Below are 19,363 nucleotides of genomic sequence, written 5' to 3'. Positions count from 1 at the left end.
GGCGGTATTGGGAGCCATTCACAAGCTGTACTCCCAACAGGTGATAATAAAAGTACCCCTCCTACAACAAGGGAAGGGATATTACTCCACACTGTTTGTGGTACCGAAACCAGACGGTTCGGTGAGACCGATTTTAAATCTAAAATCTTTGAACACTTATATCAAAAGGTTCAAATTCAAGATGGAATCACTCAGAGCAGTGATAGCGAACCTGGAAGAAGGGGACTATATGGTGTCTCTGGACATCAAGGATGCCTATCTCCATGTCCCGATTTGCCCTTCTCACCAAGGGTATCTCAGGTTCATAATACAGAACTGTCATTATCAGTTTCAGACGCTGCCGTTTGGATTGTCCACGGCACCCCGGGTCTTTACCAAGGTAATGGCCGAAATGATGATTCTTCTTCGAAGAAAAGGCGTATTAATTATCCCTTACTTGGACGATCTCCTAATAAGGGCAAGGTCCAGAGAACAGTTAGAAGTCGGAGTAGCACTATCTCAAGAAGTACTACAACAGCACGGGTGGATTTTAAATATTCCAAAATCGCAGCTGATTCCGACGACACGTCTGCTGTTCCTAGGGATGATTCTGGACACAGTCCAGAAAAAGGTGTTTCTCCCGGAGGAGAAAGCCAGGGAGTTATCCGAGCTAGTCAGGAACCTCCTAAAACCAGGAAAGGTGTCAGTGCATCAATGCACAAGGGTCCTGGGAAAAATGGTGGCTTCTTACGAAGCGATTCCATTCGGCAGATTCCACGCAAGAATTTTTCAGTGGGATCTGCTGGACAAATGGTCCGGATCGCATCTTCAGATGCATCAGAAAATAACCCTGTCTCCAAGGACAAGGGTATCTCTTCTGTGGTGGCTGCAAAGTGCTCATCTCCTAGAGGGCCGCAGATTCGGCATTCAGGACTGGATCCTGGTGACCACGGATGCCAGCCTGAGAGGCTGGGGAGCAGTCACACAAGGAAGAAACTTCCAGGGAGTGTGGTCAAGCCTGGAGACTTCACTTCACATAAATATACTGGAACTAAGGGCAATTTACAATGCTCTAAGCCTAGCAAAGCCTCTGCTTCAGGGTCAGCCGGTGTTGATCCAGTCGGACAACATCACAGCAGTCGCCCACATAAACAGGCAGGGCGGCACAAGAAGCAGGAGGGTAATGACAGAAGTTGCAAGGATTCTGCAATGGGCGGAAAATCATGTGATAGCACTGTCAGCAGTGTTCATTCCGGGAGTGGACAACTGGGAAGCAGACTTCCTCAGCAGACACGACCTACACCCGGGAGAGTGGGGACTTCATCCGGAAGTCTTCCTCATGATTGTGAACCGTTGGGAAAAACCAAAGGTGGACATGATGGCGTCACGCCTCAACAAAAAACTAGACAGGTATTGCGCCAGGTCAAGAGACCCGCAGGCAATAGCTGTGGACGCTCTGGTAACACCTTGGGTGTTCCAGTCGGTGTATGTGTTCCCTCCTCTGCCTCTCTTACCCAAGGTACTGAGAATTATAAGACAGAGAGGAGTAAGAACTATACTAGTGGCTCCGGATTGGCCAAGAAGGACTTGGTACCCGGAACTTCAAGAGATGCTCACAGAGGACCCGTGGCCTCTGCCGCTAAGAAGGGACCTGCTTCAGCAGGGACACTGTCTGTTCCAAGACTTACCGCGGCTGCGTTTGACGGCATGGCGGTTGAACGCCGGATTCTAAAGGAAAAAGGCATTCCAGATGAAGTTATTCCTACCCTGATTAAAGCTAGGAAGGACGTAACCGCACAGCATTATCACCGTATTTGGCGAAAATATGTTGCGTGGTGCGAGACCAAGAAGGCCCCGACAGAGGAATTTCAACTAGGTCGTTTCCTACATTTCCTGCAAACAGGACTGTCCATGGGCCTAAAGTTAGGGTCCATTAAGGTTCAAATTTCGGCCTTGTCGATTTTCTTTCAGAGAGAATTGGCTTCATTTCCTGAAGTTCAGACTTTTGTAAAAGGGGTACTGCATATACAGCCTCCCTTTGTGCCCCCAGTGGCACCTTGGGATCTCAATGTAGTTTTGGGATTCCTAAAATCACATTGGTTTGAGCCACTTGCCACGGTGGAATTAAAATATCTCACATGGAAAGTGGTAATGTTGTTGGCCCTGGCTTCTGCCAGGCGAGTATCTGAATTGGCGGCTTTATCCTATAAAAGCCCTTACCTTATATTTCATTCGGATAGGGCGGAATTGAGGACTCGTCCTCAATTTCTTCCTAAGGTGGTTTCAGCGTTTCACCTAAACCTAAAAGCGTTTCACCTATTGTGGTGCCTGTGGCTACTAGGGACTTGGAGGACTCCAAGTTGCTGGACGTAGTCAGGGCCCTGAAAATATATGTTTCCAGGACGGCTGGAGTCAGGAAATCTGACTCGCTGTTTATCCTGTATGCACCCAACAAGCTGGGTGCTCCTGCTTCTAAGCAGACTATTGCGCGTTGGATTTGTAGTACAATTCAGCTTGCACATTCTGTGGCAGGCCTGCCACAGCCAAAATCTGTAAAAGCCCATTCCACAAGGAAAGTGGGCTCATCTTGGGCGGCTGCCCGAGGGGTCTCGGCTTTACAACTTTGCCGAGCAGCTACTTGGTCAGGGGCAAACACGTTTGCTAAATTCTACAAATTTGATACCCTGGCTGAGGAGGACCTGGAGTTCTCTCATTCGGTGCTGCAGAGTCATCCGCACTCTCCCGCCCGTTTGGGAGCTTTGGTATAATCCCCATGGTCCTGACTGAGTCCCCAGCATCCACTTAGGACGTTAGAGAAAATAAGATTTTACTCACCGATAAATCTATTTCTCGTAGTCCGTAGTGGATGCTGGGCGCCCATCCCAAGTGCGGATTGTCTGCAATACTTGTACATAGTTATTGTTAACAAAATCGGGTTTTTGTTGTAGTGAGCCATCTTTTCAGAGGCTCCTCTGTTATCATACTGTTAACTGGGTTCAGATCACAAGTTGTACGGTGTGATTGGTGTGGCTGGTATGAGTCTTACCGGGATTCAAAATCCTTCCTTATTGTGTACGCTCGTCCGGGCACAGTATCCTAACTGAGGCTTGGAGGAGGGTCATAGGGGGAGGAGCCAGTGCACACCACCTAGGTCCAAAAGCTTTTACTTTTTGTGCCCTGTCTCCTGCGGAGCCGCTATTCCCCATGGTCCTGACGGAGTCCCCAGCATCCACTACGGACTACGAGAAATAGATTTATCGGTGAGTAAAATCTTATTATATATATATATATATATATATATATATATATATACACACACACACACACACACACACACACACACACACACACACACACACACACACACACACACACACACACACACCATCTATTTAGGCGGCACTCACGGTGGAGAAACAGGACAGAAGCCAAAGATGCTGTCTTTGGCTCTTGTCCTGTTTCTCCGCCGTGAGTGCCGCCTAAATAGATGGTGTATGTTTGGGGAGGGAATTCTTCTTTGAGCAAGCCGGTGCCCTCCAGTTGAATAATGTGATTTATTTGAAGGAATTGGAGTGCTGCCTGACTGGTCGTTTTATATATATATATATATATATATATATATATATATATATATATATATATATATATATATATATATATATATATTATAATTAATGATAAGCTTACCACCCAATTAATTAATTGCATTTACTAGTAACTCCAGTGTTAATTTTGGTCCTGTGGTGGTTCAGTCCATTCACATAGCAAATATTCTGTAAGATTGTTTTTGACTGCCAGATTCTATTACTAGTTGCTTCCTTAGCAAGCTTTTACCAAGTACCCTGTGACTGACATTTTTGTTTTAGGAAACCATTTCCGATTTTTAACCTGCTTATCTCTTGTATTTCTGTTACTAACGTGTGTTTTCATTATTATTATTATTGTTAGCGATAAAGTGCTTCTGTCTGAACCTGGGGACTTGCATATGCATTTCTGGGAACATTTTCTGAACCATTAATATAATGTATGTAGTGTTCCCTCTAGAAATTGTAGTGGGCAGGGCGCCGGACTGCGGGGGCATACAGTGGGGCAAAAAAGTAATTGGACAGCCACCGATTGTTCAAGTTGACCCACTTAAAAAGATGAGAGGTGTGTAATTTCCATCATAGGTACACTTTAACTGTGAGAGACAGAATCTGAAAAAAAAACTAGGAAATCACATTGTATGATTTGTAAACAATTTATTTGTATATTCTTGTGGAAAATAAATATTTGGACAATCCAAAAAGTTTAACTCAATACTTTGTAATATAACCTCGGTTGGCAATTACAGAGGTCAAACGTTTCCTGTAGTTCTTGACCAGGTTTGCACACACTGTAGCAGGTATTTTGGCCCACTCTTCCATGCAGATCTTCTCCAGATCTGTCATGTTTTGAGGCTGTCGCCGGGCAACACAGACTTTCAACTCCCTCCACAGATTTTCTATTGGGTTGAGGTCTGGAGACTGGCTAGGCCACTCCAGGACCTTGAAATGCTTCTTACGGAGCCACTCCTTAGTTGCCTGGGCGGTGTGTTTGGGGTCATTGTCATGCTGGAAGACCCAGCCACGTTCCATCTTCAATGCTCTTACTGAGGGAAGGAGGTTTTTGCCCAAAATCATCCTCTCCTTAATACGGATCAGTCGTCCTGTCCCCTTTGCAGAAAAGCAGCCCCAAAGCATGATGTTTCCATCCCCATGCTTCACAGTGGGTATGGTGTTCTTGGGATGCCATTCATCATTCTTCTCTCTCCAAAAACGGCGAGTGGAGTTTATACCAAAAAGTTAGATTTTGCTGTCATCTGACCACATTACATTCTCCCAATCCTCCTCTGGATCATCCAGATGGTCACTGGCAAACTTTAGATGGGCCTGGACATGTGCTGGCTTAAGCAGGGGGTCCTTTCGGGCGCTGCAGGATTTCAGTCCATGACGACGTAGTGTGTTACTAATGGTAACCTTTGTGACTGTGGTACCCGCTCTCTTGAGGTCATTGACCAGGTCCCCCCATGTAGTTCTGGGCTGATTCCTCACCATTCTCAAGATCATTGATACCCCACGAGGTGAGATCTTGCATGGAGCCCCAGGTCGAGGGAGATTGTCAGTGATCTTGTATTTCTTCCATTTTTTTATAATTGCGCCAACAGTTGATCTCTTCTCACCAAGCTGCTTGCCTATAGTCGAGTAGCTCATCCTAGCCTTGTGCAGCTCTACAATTTTGTCCCTGGTGTCCTTAGACAGCTCTCTGGTCTTGGCCATGGTGGAGAGGTAGCAGTCTGACTGTTTGAGGGTGTGGACAGGTGTCTTTTATACAGATAACCAGTTCAAACAGGTGCCATTAATACAGGTAACGAGTGGAGGATAGAAGAGCTTCTTAACCACTTGCCTGGCATGGTCACATCAGATGAGATCATGCCTGCAAGTGCTCTATCCGACCTGGTCGCACAGGATGCGACCAGTCAGATAGAGAGTGTTAGCAGCGGCAGGGAAGAGAAACTTCCCTCCGCTGCTGCTGTCAGCACGGCAGGATCCCCCCGTCCAGCGGCTGCAGACAATGGCAACCGCTGGGGAGTGTAAATGAACCCTCCCAAGCCACCCCCAGACCCTCCCCTGTAAACCCGCAGGCTGTCCCGGCTTTCAAAATGAAAGCCGCGGTGGTCGAGATGTTCCGATGGTCGCAATGTTCCTGATCAATGTTTCAATGTTTGGGGGGGGGGGGGGGGGGGAGAATTCTAAAATAAAAATTTTTTTTATTTTTTTTTAGCTAAAATCATTTGGGATAGGGTTAAATTCATGTTAATCACCTAATTCACTCATAAAAAACCCCCGACAATTTCGGAGCCATTTTCGGCGAAATAAATAGTCTGTTAAGTGGTTAAAGAAGAAGTAACAGGTCTGTGAGAGCCAGAAATCTTGCTGCTTGGTAGGTGTCCAAATATTTATTTTCTACAATAATATACAAGTAAATTGTTTAAAAATCATATAATGTGATTTCCTGTTTTTTTTATTTATTTAGGATTCTGTCTCTCACAGTTGAAGTGTACCTATGATGGAAATTACAGACCTCTCTCATCTTTTTAAGTGGGTCAACTTGCACAATCGGTGGCTGCCCAAATAGTTTTTTACCCCACTGTATATGTGGGCGCATGGCCAAAAAGGGGGTGGTGGTCATGCAAAATAGGGGGTGTGGTCATGCAACGTCATGTGGGCTGCCGGCGGCGTCACTGTTGGGGGCGTGCCCAGCACCTACGAAGGATATCCCTGTATGCGATCAGTAATGAACTTAAAGATGGGGGATGGAAGACAATAAGGAGCATGCAAATATATATGTCAGTGTGTATGCACATGAATACGCATACAATTTTACGGGATGTAGATGGCATCCCGGCGGACCAGATGCTTAGAATACCGACACCTGTCAGAATGCTGACGCCAGAATCCCGGCATCCTGAATGTTAGTGTTAGACTGCGGAGAAGGACAGATAGGGTAAAGGTAAGGTTAATTCATTTATTTTAAAAAGACGTTATTACAGTGCTTGGGATGCCACTGTCTGTATTCTGACTGTATGTATGTATAATGATGCAATTCACCCTAGCCCACTTAGTGGCCACCTGCATCTCCCCTCCGGGAGGTGTGTTTGTGAGGGGGAAGGGGTTTGCAGATTAGGGGGCACTAGGCTAAAGGTTTGCCTAGGGTGCAGAGAGACCTTGCACCAGCCCTGGGTGGGAGGCATCTGTTTGCTGTACAGGTGTGTGTTTTAATGGGAACAGGTTCTCTTACAGAGTTCTACAAATTGATTTGTTTCTTGTTGGAAAAACCTTCCCGTCTCTAGGTACCTTTGCCTGCGCTTTCCCCCACAATGCAGATGGGAACCATTGCTCGTTGGGAGAAGAAGGAAGGGGAGAAAATCAATGAAGGTGACCTTATTGCTGAGGTAATAACAGCCTGATTCATGCTTGCAATTATTTCTGTTATTAGTAAAGTATATCATTTATTATATTGCTCCTGCCCCATCACACAGTATACCCATAATGGGATCAGTACTAAATACCGACGCCGGAATCCCGACCACACAATCCCGACAGGGGTGGCGAGCGGAACGCAGCCCCTTGCGGGCTCGCTTCGCTCGCCACACTGCGGGCACGGTGCCTCGCTACGCTCGGCGCACTATTATATTCTCCCTCTATGGGTGTTGTGGACACCCACGGAGGGAGAATATGTCGGGATTGTGGCGGTCAGGATTCCGGCGTCGGTATTTCGACCGCCGGGATTCCGGCCGGCAGCATCTTGACCGCATCCCCCCATAATGTGGTCAGAACAAATATTTAATGAACATCCAACCTATGAATTTCGTATGTGTTAGAATGATGTTGTTAGATCCTAATTAAGTCAGAAAGGCATATCCAGGGAACTAATTGTCAGCACTACATGAATCGGTTAGCTGCGGGAGCCGCATGTGAAGCCCCAGAGGTTGGATTTTTCCTTGCAACCTCAGGAGCTTCAAGAAAAAAATCTGCATTAAATGCACCCTCTTCATTTTTTGCTCGAGGAAACTTATTATATACTGCGTTTTGCGTGAAATCAGTTGGGTAATGCACAATGGCAGTCATTCCGACCCGTTCGCTCACTGCAGTTTGTCGCAGCGCAGCGATCGGGTCGGAACTGCGCATATGCCGGCGCCGCAGTGCGCTGGCGCATGGTAGCTTTCGTTACCTAGCGATCACCGCTGAGACAGAGGCGGTCGCTAGGCGGGAGGGGGCTGAACGGCGGTGTTAAGCCGCCGTTTAGAGGGAGCAGGCCGCGGCGGCTGCGTGATGTCTCACGCAGCCGCTGCGGCCAGCAGGAGCAACGAGCAACTACCGGCCAGCCGCAGGAGCTGCGCTGGCCGGGAGTTACTCCTCAAATACAAAGGTGGGCGATGCTTTTGTATTTGTGCAGGGGGGCCGGCACTGACATGCGGGGCGGGCTAGCCCTGTGCTGAGCGTCTCCCCGCATGTCTGAGTTTACGATCGTAGCTGTGCTAAATTTAGCACAGCTACGATCAACTCGGAATGACCCCCAATACCAGAGGTTTTACCACACGAGGAAAGGCCAAATAATTGAATAGCTCCGGGCATTAAACCTATAGATTCCCTTCCAAAGTAAAACTTGTGCCTAATTGAATATGCCCCATAGACTAATTTTCATGAATATTAGTTCATCCTAAAAAATGGCTCCCACACTGTGTATAGACACCAGGTGCACTTTTAGGGGCATATTCAATTGTTTGAAAAATTGGTTGGGTGTCTGTTTTTCCCCCCTGTCTATTAGATAGGAAAAAACAGACACCCAACTGACTTTTCAAACAATTGAATACCCCCCTTAAGGTATTGTTCTAATTTTAGGTGGCCTTCTTTATCTTATGTGTTCCTGTGGATAATATGTAGACTGATGTTATGAGTCTACATGGATTCTGTGTAAATTACGCAGGATTACCGCTTCAATTTAAATGCACATATTTGAAATGTAAACAAAGAATAGAGGGACCACATTAACAACAGCAGTGCAGTGTGGTGGTATGCTATTGGTTCACCTTATGCTGGTCCTGCTGAATAGAGGGACGACATTAACCACAGCAGTGCAGTGTGGTGGTATGCTATTGGTTCACCTTATGCTGGTCCTGCTGAATAGAGGGACCACATTAACCACAGGAGTGCAGTGTGGTGGTATGCTATTGGTTCACCTTATGCCGGTCCTGCTGAATAGAGGGACCACATTAACCACAGCAGTGCAGTGTGGTGGTATGCTATTGGTTCACCTTATGCTGGTCCTGCTGAATAGAGGGACCACATTAACCACAGCAGTGCAGTGTGGTGGTATGCTATTGGTTCACCTTATGCTTGTCCTGCTGAATAGAGGGACCACATTAACCACAGCAGTGCAGTGTGGTGGTATGCTATTGGTCACCTTATGCTGGTCCTGCTGAATAGAGGGACCACATTAACCACAGGAGTGCAGTGTGGTGGTATGCTATTGGTTCACCTTATGCCGGTCCTGCTGAATAGAGGGACCACATTAACCACAGCAGTGCAGTGTGGTGGTATGCTATTGGTTCACCTTATGCTGGTCCTGCTGAATAGAGGGACCACATTAACCACAGGAGTGCAGTGTGGTGGTATGCTATTGGTTCACCTTATGCTGGTCCTGCTGAATAGAGGGACCACATTAACCACAGGAGTGCAGTGTGGTGGTATGCTATTGGTTCACCTTATGCCGGTCCTGCTGAATAGAGGGACCACATTAACCACAGCAGTGCAGTGTGGTGGTATGCAATTGGTTCACCTTATGCTGGTCCTGCTGAATAGAGGGACCACATTAACCACAGGAGTGCAGTGTGGTGGTATGCTATTGGTTCACCTTATGCCGGTCCTGCTGAATAGAGGGACCACATTAACAACAGCAGTGCAGTGTGGTGGTATGCTATTGGTTCACCTTATGCTTGTCCTGCTGAATAGAGGGACGACATTAACCACAGCAGTGCAGTGTGGTGGTATGCTATTGGTTCACCTTATGCTGGTCCTGCTGAATAGAGGGACCACATTAACCACAGGAGTGCAGTGTGGTGGTATGCTATTGGTTCACCTTATGCCGGTCCTGCTGAATAGAGGGACCACATTAACCACAGCAGTGCAGTGTGGTGGTATGCTATTGGTTCACCTTATGCTGGTCCTGCTGAATAGAGGGACCACATTAACCACAGGAGTGCAGTGTGGTGGTATGCTATTGGTTCACCTTATGCCGGTCCTGCTGAATAGAGGGACCACATTAACAACAGCAGTGCAGTGTGGTGGTATGCTATTGGTTCACCTTATGCTGGTCCTGCTGAATAGAGGGACCACATTAACCACAGGAGTGCAGTGTGGTGGTATGCTATTGGGCCACTTTGTGCTGGTCCCACTTATAAATAGAAAACAAGTTTCTAAAATGTAACTTTTAATGCCCTCATTAACAAAAGATGCTGAATACATACACCACTGGACATATGATTTGAACACCCCCATTTTTCCAGTTTTTATTGAAATTCAGGCAATAAATATATAATAATAATAATAATATCAGTTGGATGAAGTTGGCTGCCTTTGCCTGTACATGTCACTGAACTAAGCCAGTAATGGGTAGCAGATGGCCATAGGGCTGCATGTTGCACTCTAAGGGGTAAATTTACTAAGATGAGAGTTCTATTTAAATGGGATGTTGCCCATAGCAACCAGTCGAATTTCAGTTATTATCTTCTAGAAGGTGCTAGATGAATGAGAAGTAGAATCTGATTGGTTGCTATGGGCAACATCCCTGGTTGCTATGGGCAACATCCCATCTTAAATAGAACTCCCATCTTAGTAAATTTACCCCTAATCCTTCACTAACGGTCCCCCTCCTTCCTATTTTACAGTCCCATGTTTGTTTTGGTACAGTCTATTATACATTAGAATACTTGCTGACATGCTATTACAGGCTGGTGTCTTTTTTTTTTTTTTTGCTTAACTGTATTGTTTTTCTAATTACTGAGATTAAGGGTACAGTACTGTTGGCCGTCCGTAAAGCTCTGTAATAAATCTGGTTGGCCATCACTGAACTAGGCAGAGTGAGAACTTCTCAAAGCCTTAAGAATTTTGCTTTGATAGCTGTAAGAAGAGCACAGTAAGATGTACATGGGGAATGGTGCCTGTGCCACTATTAGTGTACTCTCCTTGTTATAAGTCACATTTCTAGAGATGTGTTATGTATTTACATGTGAGGCTACTGGGTATTTCTCTAACGTCCTAAGTGGATGCTGGGGACTCCGTAAGGACCATGGGGAATAGCGGCTCCGCAGGAGACTGGGCACAACTAAGAAAGATTTAGGACTACCTGGTGTGCACTGGCTCCTCCCTCTATTCCCTCCTCCAGACCTCAGTTAGAATTTTGTGCCCCGCCGAGCTGGATGCACACTAGGGGCTCTCCTGAGCTTCTAGAAAAGAAAGTATAAATTAGGTTTTTTATTTTCAGTGAGATCTGCTGGCAACAGACTCACTGCTACGAGGGACAGAGGGGAGAGAAGCGAACCTACCTGCTTGCAGCTAGCTTGGGCTTCTAGGCTACTGGACACCATTAGCTCCAGAGGGATCGAACACAGGCCCAGCCTTGGTCGTCCGGTCCCGGAGCCGCGCCGCCGTCCCTCTTGCAGAGCCAGAAGCAAAAAGACGTTCCTGGAAATCGGCGGCAGAAGACTTCGGTCTTCATTAAGGTAGCGCACAGCACTGCAGCTGTGCGCCATTTCTCCCCATGCACACCACACACTCCGGTCACTGATGGGTGCAGGGTGCTGGGGGGGGCGCCCTGGGCTGCAATAAGAGTACCTTACTTGGCAAATTACCACATAATATAGTCATTAAGACTATATATGTGTAAAATCCCCTGCCATAACTTTCCATAAAAAAGCGGGAGAAGTCCGCCGAAAAAGGGGCGGAGCTATCTCCCTCAGCACACTGGCGCCATTTTCCCTCACAGCTCCGCTGGAAGGACGCTCCCCAGGCTCTCCCCTGCAGTTTCCAGACTCCATAGGGTAAAAAAGAGAGGGGGGGCACTAAATTTAGGCGCAATCTGTATAATATTAGCAGCTATAGGGGAAAAATCACTGTGTGTAGTGTGAATCCCAGCATTATATAGCGCTCTGGTGTGTGCTGGCATACTCTCTCTCTCTGTCTCCCCAAAGGACTTTGTGGGGTCCTGTCCTCAGTCAGAGCATTCCCTGTGTGTGTGCGGTGTGTCGGTACGGCTGTGTCGACATGTTTGATGAGGAGGCTTATGTGGAGGCGGAGCAGGTGCCGATAAATGTGATGTCACCCCCCGCGGGGTCGACACCTGAATGGATGGACATGTGGAAGGAATTACGTGACAGTGTCAACTCCTTACATAAAAGGTTTGACGACATAGCAGATGTGGGACGGCCGGCTTCTCAGCTCGTGCCTGCCCAGGCGTCTCAAAAGCCATCAGGGGCTCTAAAACGCCCGCTACCTCAGATGGCAGACACAGATGTCGACACGGATACTGACTCCAGTGTCGACGATGATGAGACTAGTGTACATTCCAATAGAGCCACCCGTTACATGATTACGGCAATGAAAAATGTGTTGCACATTTCTGATATTACCCCAGGTACCACAAAAAAGGGTATTATGTTTGGGGAGAAAAAACTACCAGTGGTTTTTCCCCCTTCTGATGAATTAAATGGTGTGTGAAGAAGCGTGGGCTTCCCCCGATAAGAAACTGGTAATTTCTAAAAAGTTACTAATGGCGTACCCTTTTCCGCCAGAGGATAGGTCACGTTGGGAGACATCCCCTATGGTGGATAAAGCGCTCACACGCCTGTCAAAGAAGGTGGCACTACCGTCCCCGGACACGGCCGCCCTAAAGGAACCTGCTGATAGGAAGCAGGAGGCTATCCTGAAGTCTGTTTATACACACTCAGGTATTATACTGAGACCAGCTATTACTTCAGCATGGATGTGCAGTGCTGCAGCTGCGTGGTCAGATTCCCTGTCAGAAAATATTGATACCTTAGACAGGGACACTATATTGCTAACCATAGAGCATATTAAAGACGCAGTCTTATACATGAGAGATGCACAGAGGGATATTTGCCGGCTGGCATCTAAAATAAGTGCAATGTCCATTTCTGCCAGGAGGGGTTTATGGACTCGGCAGTGGACAGGGGATGCAGATTCAAAAAGGCACATGGAAGTTTTGCCTTACAAGGGTGAGGAGTTGTTTGGGGAGGGTCTCTCGGACCTCGTTTCCACAGCGACAGCTGGGAAGTCAGCATTTTTACCCCATGTTCCCTCACAGCCAAAGAAAGCACCGTATTATCAGGTACAGTCCTTTCGGCCCCAGAAAGGCAAGCGGGTTAAAGGCGCGTCCTTTCTGCCCAGAGGCAGAGGTAGAGGGAAAAAGCTGCAGCATACAGCCAGTTCCCAGGAACAAAAGCCCTCCCCCGCTTCCTCTAAGTCCACCGCATGACGCTGGGGCTCCACAGGCGGAGCCAGGTACGGTGGGGGCCCGTCTCAAGAACTTCAGCGACCAGTGGGCTCGCTCACGGGTGGATCCCTGGATTCTACAAGTAGTATCTCAAGGGTACAAGCTGGAATTCGAGACGTCTCCCCCTCGCCGTTTCCTCAAATCTGCCTTGCCAACAGCTTCCCCAGACAGGGAGGCAGTGCTGGAGGCAATTCACAAGCTGTATTCGCAGCAGGTGATAGTCAAGGTACCCCTCCTTCAACAAGGAAGGGGTTACTATTCCACAATGTTTGTGGTACCGAAACCGGACGGTTCGGTGAGACCCATTTTAAATTTGAAATCCTTGAACACTTATATAAAAAGGTTCAAGTTCAAGATGGAATCGCTCAGGGCGGTTATTTCAAGCCTGGAGGAAGGGGATTACATGGTATCACTGGACATCAAGGATGCTTACCTGCATGTCCCCATTTACCCTCCTCACCAGGAGTACCTCAGATTTGTGGTACAGGACTGTCATTACCAATTCCAGACGTTGCCGTTTGGTCTGTCCACGGCACCGAGGGTATTTACCAAGGTAATGGCCGAAATGATGATACTCCTTCGGAAAAAGGGAGTTATAGTTATCCCGTACTTGGACGATCTCCTTATAAAGGCGAGGTCCAGGGAACAGTTGTTGATCGGAGTAGCACTATCTCGGGAAGTGCTACAGCAGCACGGCTGGATCCTGAATATTCCAAAGTCGCAGCTGGTTCCTACAACGCGTCTACTGTTCCTGGGAATGGTTCTGGACACAGAACAGAAAAAGGTATTTCTCCCGGAGGAGGAGGCCAAGGAGTTGTCATCTCTAGTCAGAGACCTCCTAAAACCAAAACAGGTGTCGGTGCACCACTGCACGCGAGTCCTGGGAAAGATGGTAGCTTCTTACGAAGCAATTCCATTCGGAAGGTTCCATGCAAGGATCTTTCAGTGGGATCTGTTGGACAAGTGGTCCGGATCGCATCTTCAGATGCATCGGCTGATAACCCTGTCTGCAAGGACCAGGGTGTCTCTACTGTGGTGGCTGCAGAGTGCTCATCTTCTGGAGGGCCGCAGATTCGGCATACAGGACTGGGTCCTGGTGACCACGGATGCCAGCCTTCGAAGCTGGGGGGCAGTCACACAGGGAAGAAACTTCCAAGGACTCTGGTCAAGCCAGGAGATTTCCCTACATAAATATTCTGGAACTAAGGGCCATTTACAATGCCCTAAGTCAGGCAAGACCCCTGCTTCAAAACCAGCCGGTACTGATCCAGTCAGACAACATCACGGCGGTCGCCCATGTAAACCGACAGGGCGGCACAAGAAGCAGGATGGCGATGGCAGAAGCCACAAGGATTCTCCGATGGGAGGAAAATCACGTGTTAGCACTGTCAGCAGTGTTCATTCCGGGAGTGGACAACTGGGAAGCAGACTTCCTCAGCAGGCATGACCTCCACCCGGGAGAGTGGGGACTTCATCCAGAAGTCTTCCAGCTGATTGCAAACCGTTGGGAAAGGCCACAGGTGGACATGATGGCGTCCCGCCTCAACAAAAAGCTAGAAAAATATTGCGCCAGGTCAAGGGACCCTCAGGCGATAGCTGTGGACGCTCTAGTGACACCATGGGTGTACCAGTCGGTTTATGTGTTCCCTCCTCTTCCTCTCATACCCAAGGTTCTGAGGATAATAAGAAGGAGAAGAGTAAGAACTATACTCATTGTTCCGGATTGGCCAAGAAGAGCTTGGTACCCAGAACTTTAAGAAATGATCTCAGAGGACCCATGGCCTCTACCGCTCAGACAAGACCTGCTGCAGCAGGGGCCCTGTCTGTTCCAAGACTTACCGCGGCTGCGTTTGACGGCATGGCGGTTGAACACCGGATCCTAAAGGAAAAGGGCATTCCGGAGGAAGTCATTCCTACGCTGATCAAAGCCAGGAAGGATGTGACCGCAAAACATTATCACCGCATATGGCGAAAATATGTTGCTTGGTGTGAGGCCAGGAAGGCCCCAACGGAGGAATTTCAGCTGGGTCGATTCCTGCACTTCCTACAGTCAGGGGTGACTATGGGCCTCAAATTGGGTTCCATTAAGGTCCATATTTCGGCTCTGTCGATTTTCTTCCAAAAAGAACTGGCTTCACTGCCTGAAGTTCAGACTTTTGTTAAAGGAGTGCTACATATTCAGCCTCCTTTAGTGCCTCCTGTGGCACCTTGGGATCTCAACGTGGTGTTGGATTTCCTAAAGTCGCATTGGTTTGAGCCACTTAAAACCGTGGAGCTAAAGTATCTCACGTGGAAAGTGGTCATGCTGTTGGCCTTGGCTTCGGCCAGGCGTGTGTCAGAATTGGCGGCTTTGTCATGTAAAAGCCCTATTCTGATTTTCCATATGGATAGGGCGGAATTGAGGAATTGAGGACTCGTTCCCAATTCCTGCCTAAGGTGGTGTCAGCTTTTCATTTGAACCAACCTATTGTGGTCCCTGCGGCTACTAAGGACTTGGAGGATTCCAAGTTGCAGGACTCGCTATTTATCCTGTATGCACCCAACAAGCTGGGTGCTCCTCCATCGAGTTTAACCTATTGTACATTACATTATTTAATTTAATTAATTTTTTAAATATTAATTAAATGCTGTATCCCTGGATATTTTTTTCAGCTTGGAATTTATCTAATCCATTTTTAAACTTATTGATTGTGTCCATCATTACTACCTTCTCTGGAAGAGAATTCCAAATCCTTACTGCTCTTACTGTGAAGAATCCTTTTCTCCGTTTGGTATGGAATTTTTTCTCCTCTAACCTCAGTGGGTGTCCTCGTGTCCTATGTAGTGTTTTTTTGGTAAAAAAATCGTTTGATAGATCCTTGTATTGCCCCTTAATGTATTTATAAATATTAATGATGTCCCCTCTCAGTCGCCTCTTTTCCAGTGTGAACATATCAAGCTTTTTAAGTCTTTCCTCATAGTCCAAATCCTCTAACCCCTTAATCAGTTTGGTGGCTCGCCTCTGAACCCTTTCGAGTTCAAAGATATCTTTTTTATAGTATGGTGCCCAAAACTGTACACAATATTCCAGGTGTGGTCACACCAATGATTCATACAGTGGCAAGATTACTCTCATCCCTTGTCTCCATACCCCGTTTTATGCATGATAACACCTTATTAGCCTTTGCTGCTGCATTTTGACATTGCAAACTGCTACCAAGTTTATTATCGATGAGCACACCCAGATCCTTTTCAACCACCGTTATCCCTACATTTTCCCCATTTAGTTTATAAGCTGCCTGATTGTTCTTAGTCCCAAGGTGCATAACTTTACATTTGTCTATATTGAACCTCATTCCCCATTTGTCTGCCCAGGCCTCCAGTCCAGTTAAGTCATTCTGTAGAGAATCAACATCCTTGTCTTAATTAATTATTCTACATAATTTAGTGTCATCTGCAAAAATTAACACACAAAGATCACATCCACTGCTTGACCCTTATCAATACTATCGCTCACTTTCTCGTAGAAGCTTACTCGTAGAAGCTTATTAAGTTAGTTTGACATGACCTGTCCTTCACAAATCCATGTTGAGTCCTAGTAATAACCTTGGAGGTATCCAAGTACTCTAGAATGCAATCCCTTAATATACCTTCTAGTATTTTCCCCACTATAGATGTCAAGCTAACCGGTCTATAGTTCCCGGGGAGCGTTTTAATACCCTTTTTAAATATTGGGACTACCTCTGCTATACGCCAGTCCTTTGGTAGCATTCCTGATTTAATTGACTCGATGAAGATCAAATATAGAGGTTTGGCTATCCCTACGGGTTGCAGGGGCTGCCATTGACATCATGCAGCCGCTGAGGTGTCCCCCCCCCCCCCCCCCGCATAGTCCGTCCATGCTTGTGTTTGCCGGACCGCGCCCATAAAACGGCGTCCAGACGCTGCTGTGCCGATCCCTACCGCTTAGCGACCACCTTTGCCTGTCAGTCAGGCAGAGGCGATTGCTAGGCAGCAACAGCCATGCTGCGGCGCATGCGCACTTCCGACCTGATTGCTGCGCTGCGATGAACGTCAGCTTGCAATCATAGACCCCCCCATAGAGTGTTAGCAAGGCTTCTTCAGCACTGTCCTTTTTCAGTAGCTTTTCTTATTTAATGTACCCATGTATCGGTTACATATGTTGCTGTAAGACCCATTCAGATGCCTATCCAAATATTTAGAGGGTAAGTAGAACAAATATTTTTTCTTTTTACATCTCGTTTTAAATATATATTTTTATGATTGCAACACGGCTAAAATGTAAACTTCAATGTTTAAGTACTTTCTCTGTATCTTGTCCTAGTAGTAGCTGTAAAACATGTCTATTCTGGTGCTGACCTAGTACATGTGGCTCAAATGCCAACACATCGCCTGTTACTTGTGCTTACAGTGACAGCAGTGTATGAATCCACCAGTTTACAGACTGTGACATATTTGTTACCTAGGAGACTTGAATTGAAGTTTTTTTCTGTTATATTACCCAAACTGAATATAAAACCATGGCTTCATTTCCTTGAAAACTAAAGAGGCACGTAGTGCTGTACCTGTCAAGTTAGATACATCAGTTACTGTTCAGATATATTACTCAGTAGTAGTACATCGCTTTATGTTCATTTACAAATATGGCTTTCCTTAACTTAAAATGTTTTATCTCCTATATTCATTATACCACAATTACATTATTTGTTAGCCAAAGGGCCAAGGCGCGGTTAATATGATATAATCAAAGTTCTGTATATCAATAGTGCAAATGTTGCAGTCTTTTTTTTTTCTTTTTTTCTTGCAACTATTCAACTCTCGTCTCTTACTCAGGTAGAGACCGACAAGGCCACAGTAGGATTTGAGAGTTTGGAGGAATGCTACATGGCGAAGATCCTAGTTGCAGAAGGGACGAAAGACGTCCCCATTGGTGCCGTAATCTGCATCACTGTAGACAAGTGAGTGACAGCCAGACTATCTCCTGTGGTCTGTAAACAGACAATTACATTTATATCGCTTTGTGTACTCTGTAACTACTGTAAATTCTGAGAATGGTTACAATTATTATATCAAAGCAAGAAGTTGCAATTCGGATGCTTTCATACGGGTTGGGTACGGGATCCCGGCGGTTAGAATACCGACGCGGAGATCCCGACCGCCAGAATGCTGGCAGGGGGGCAATCGCAGCGAAGCCCCTTGTGGGGTCGCCACGCTACAGGCACGGTGGCTCGCTGCACTTGCCACAGGTTATGTTCCCACTCCATGGGTGTCGTGGACACCCAGGAGTGGGAATAGCTGTGGCGGTGCTGCCGGCATTCTGGCGGTTGGGATCCCGGCGTCGGTATTCTTTCATACGAGTATGGAAATCCATGATGACTTGTAATATGCTTAATTTACAGAAAGGGCTGCTGTATTCCTTAAAATACACAAGTATTCCTAATGAACACTGAAGTCATACCACCGATTTTGTTTTTACATTTTCTCTATCGTCCTAGTGGATGCTGGGGTTCCTGAAAGGACCATGGGGAATAGCGGCTCCGCAGGAGACAGGGCACAAAAAGTAAAGCTTTAGGATCAGGTGGTGTGCACTGGCTCCTCCCCCTATGACCCTCCTCCAAGCCTCAGTTAGATTTTTGTGCCCGGCCGAGAAGGGTGCAATCTAGGTGGCTCTCCTAAAGAGCTGCTTAGAAAAGTTTAGCTTAGGTTTTTTATTTTACAGTGAGTCCTGATGGCAACAGGATCACTGCAACGAGGGACTTAGGGGAGAAGAAGTGAACTCACCTGCGTGCAGGATGGATTGGCTTCTTTGGCTACTGGACATTAGCTCCAGAGGGACGATCACAGGTACAGCCTGGATGGTCACCGGAGCCTCGCCGCCGGCCCCCTTGCAGATGCTGAAACAAGAAGAAGGTCCAGAATCGGCGGCATGAAGACTCCTCAGTCTTCTTAAGGTAGCGCACAGCACTGCAGCTGTGCGCCATTTCCTCTCAGCACACTTCACACGGCAGTCACTGAGGGTGCAGGGCGCTGGGAGGGGGGCGCCCTGGGAGGCAATGAAAACCTATTTTTGGCTAAAAATACCTCACATATAGCCTCCGGGGGCTATATGGAGATATTTAACCCCTGCCAGAATCCGTTAAGAGCGGGAGACGAGGCCGCCGAAAAAGGGGCGGGGCCTATCTCCTCAGCACACAGCGCCATTTTCCCTCACAGAAAGGCTGGAGGGAAGGCTCCCAGGCTCTCCCCTGCACTGCACTACAGAAACAGGGTTAAAACAGAGAGGGGGGGCACT

The 19,363-nt window shown here is 47.1% G+C and overlaps 1 protein-coding gene across 1 annotated transcript in view; it reads left to right on the top strand.

Moving 5' to 3' along the window:
- Positions 1 to 19,363, top strand: part of DLAT (dihydrolipoamide S-acetyltransferase) — a 73,567-nt gene that overhangs the window by 4,817 nt on the left and 49,387 nt on the right. The window contains 2 exon segments of the mRNA XM_063943240.1: positions 6,851 to 6,952; positions 17,905 to 18,030. Coding sequence (XP_063799310.1) covers positions 6,851 to 6,952; positions 17,905 to 18,030 — 228 coding nt within the window.

The sequence above is a fragment of the Pseudophryne corroboree genome, chromosome 10, assembly GCF_028390025.1.
Source record: "Pseudophryne corroboree isolate aPseCor3 chromosome 10, aPseCor3.hap2, whole genome shotgun sequence".
Lineage (NCBI taxonomy): Eukaryota > Metazoa > Chordata > Amphibia > Anura > Myobatrachidae > Pseudophryne > Pseudophryne corroboree.
This window is presented reverse-complemented; position numbering and strand designations above follow the sequence as displayed.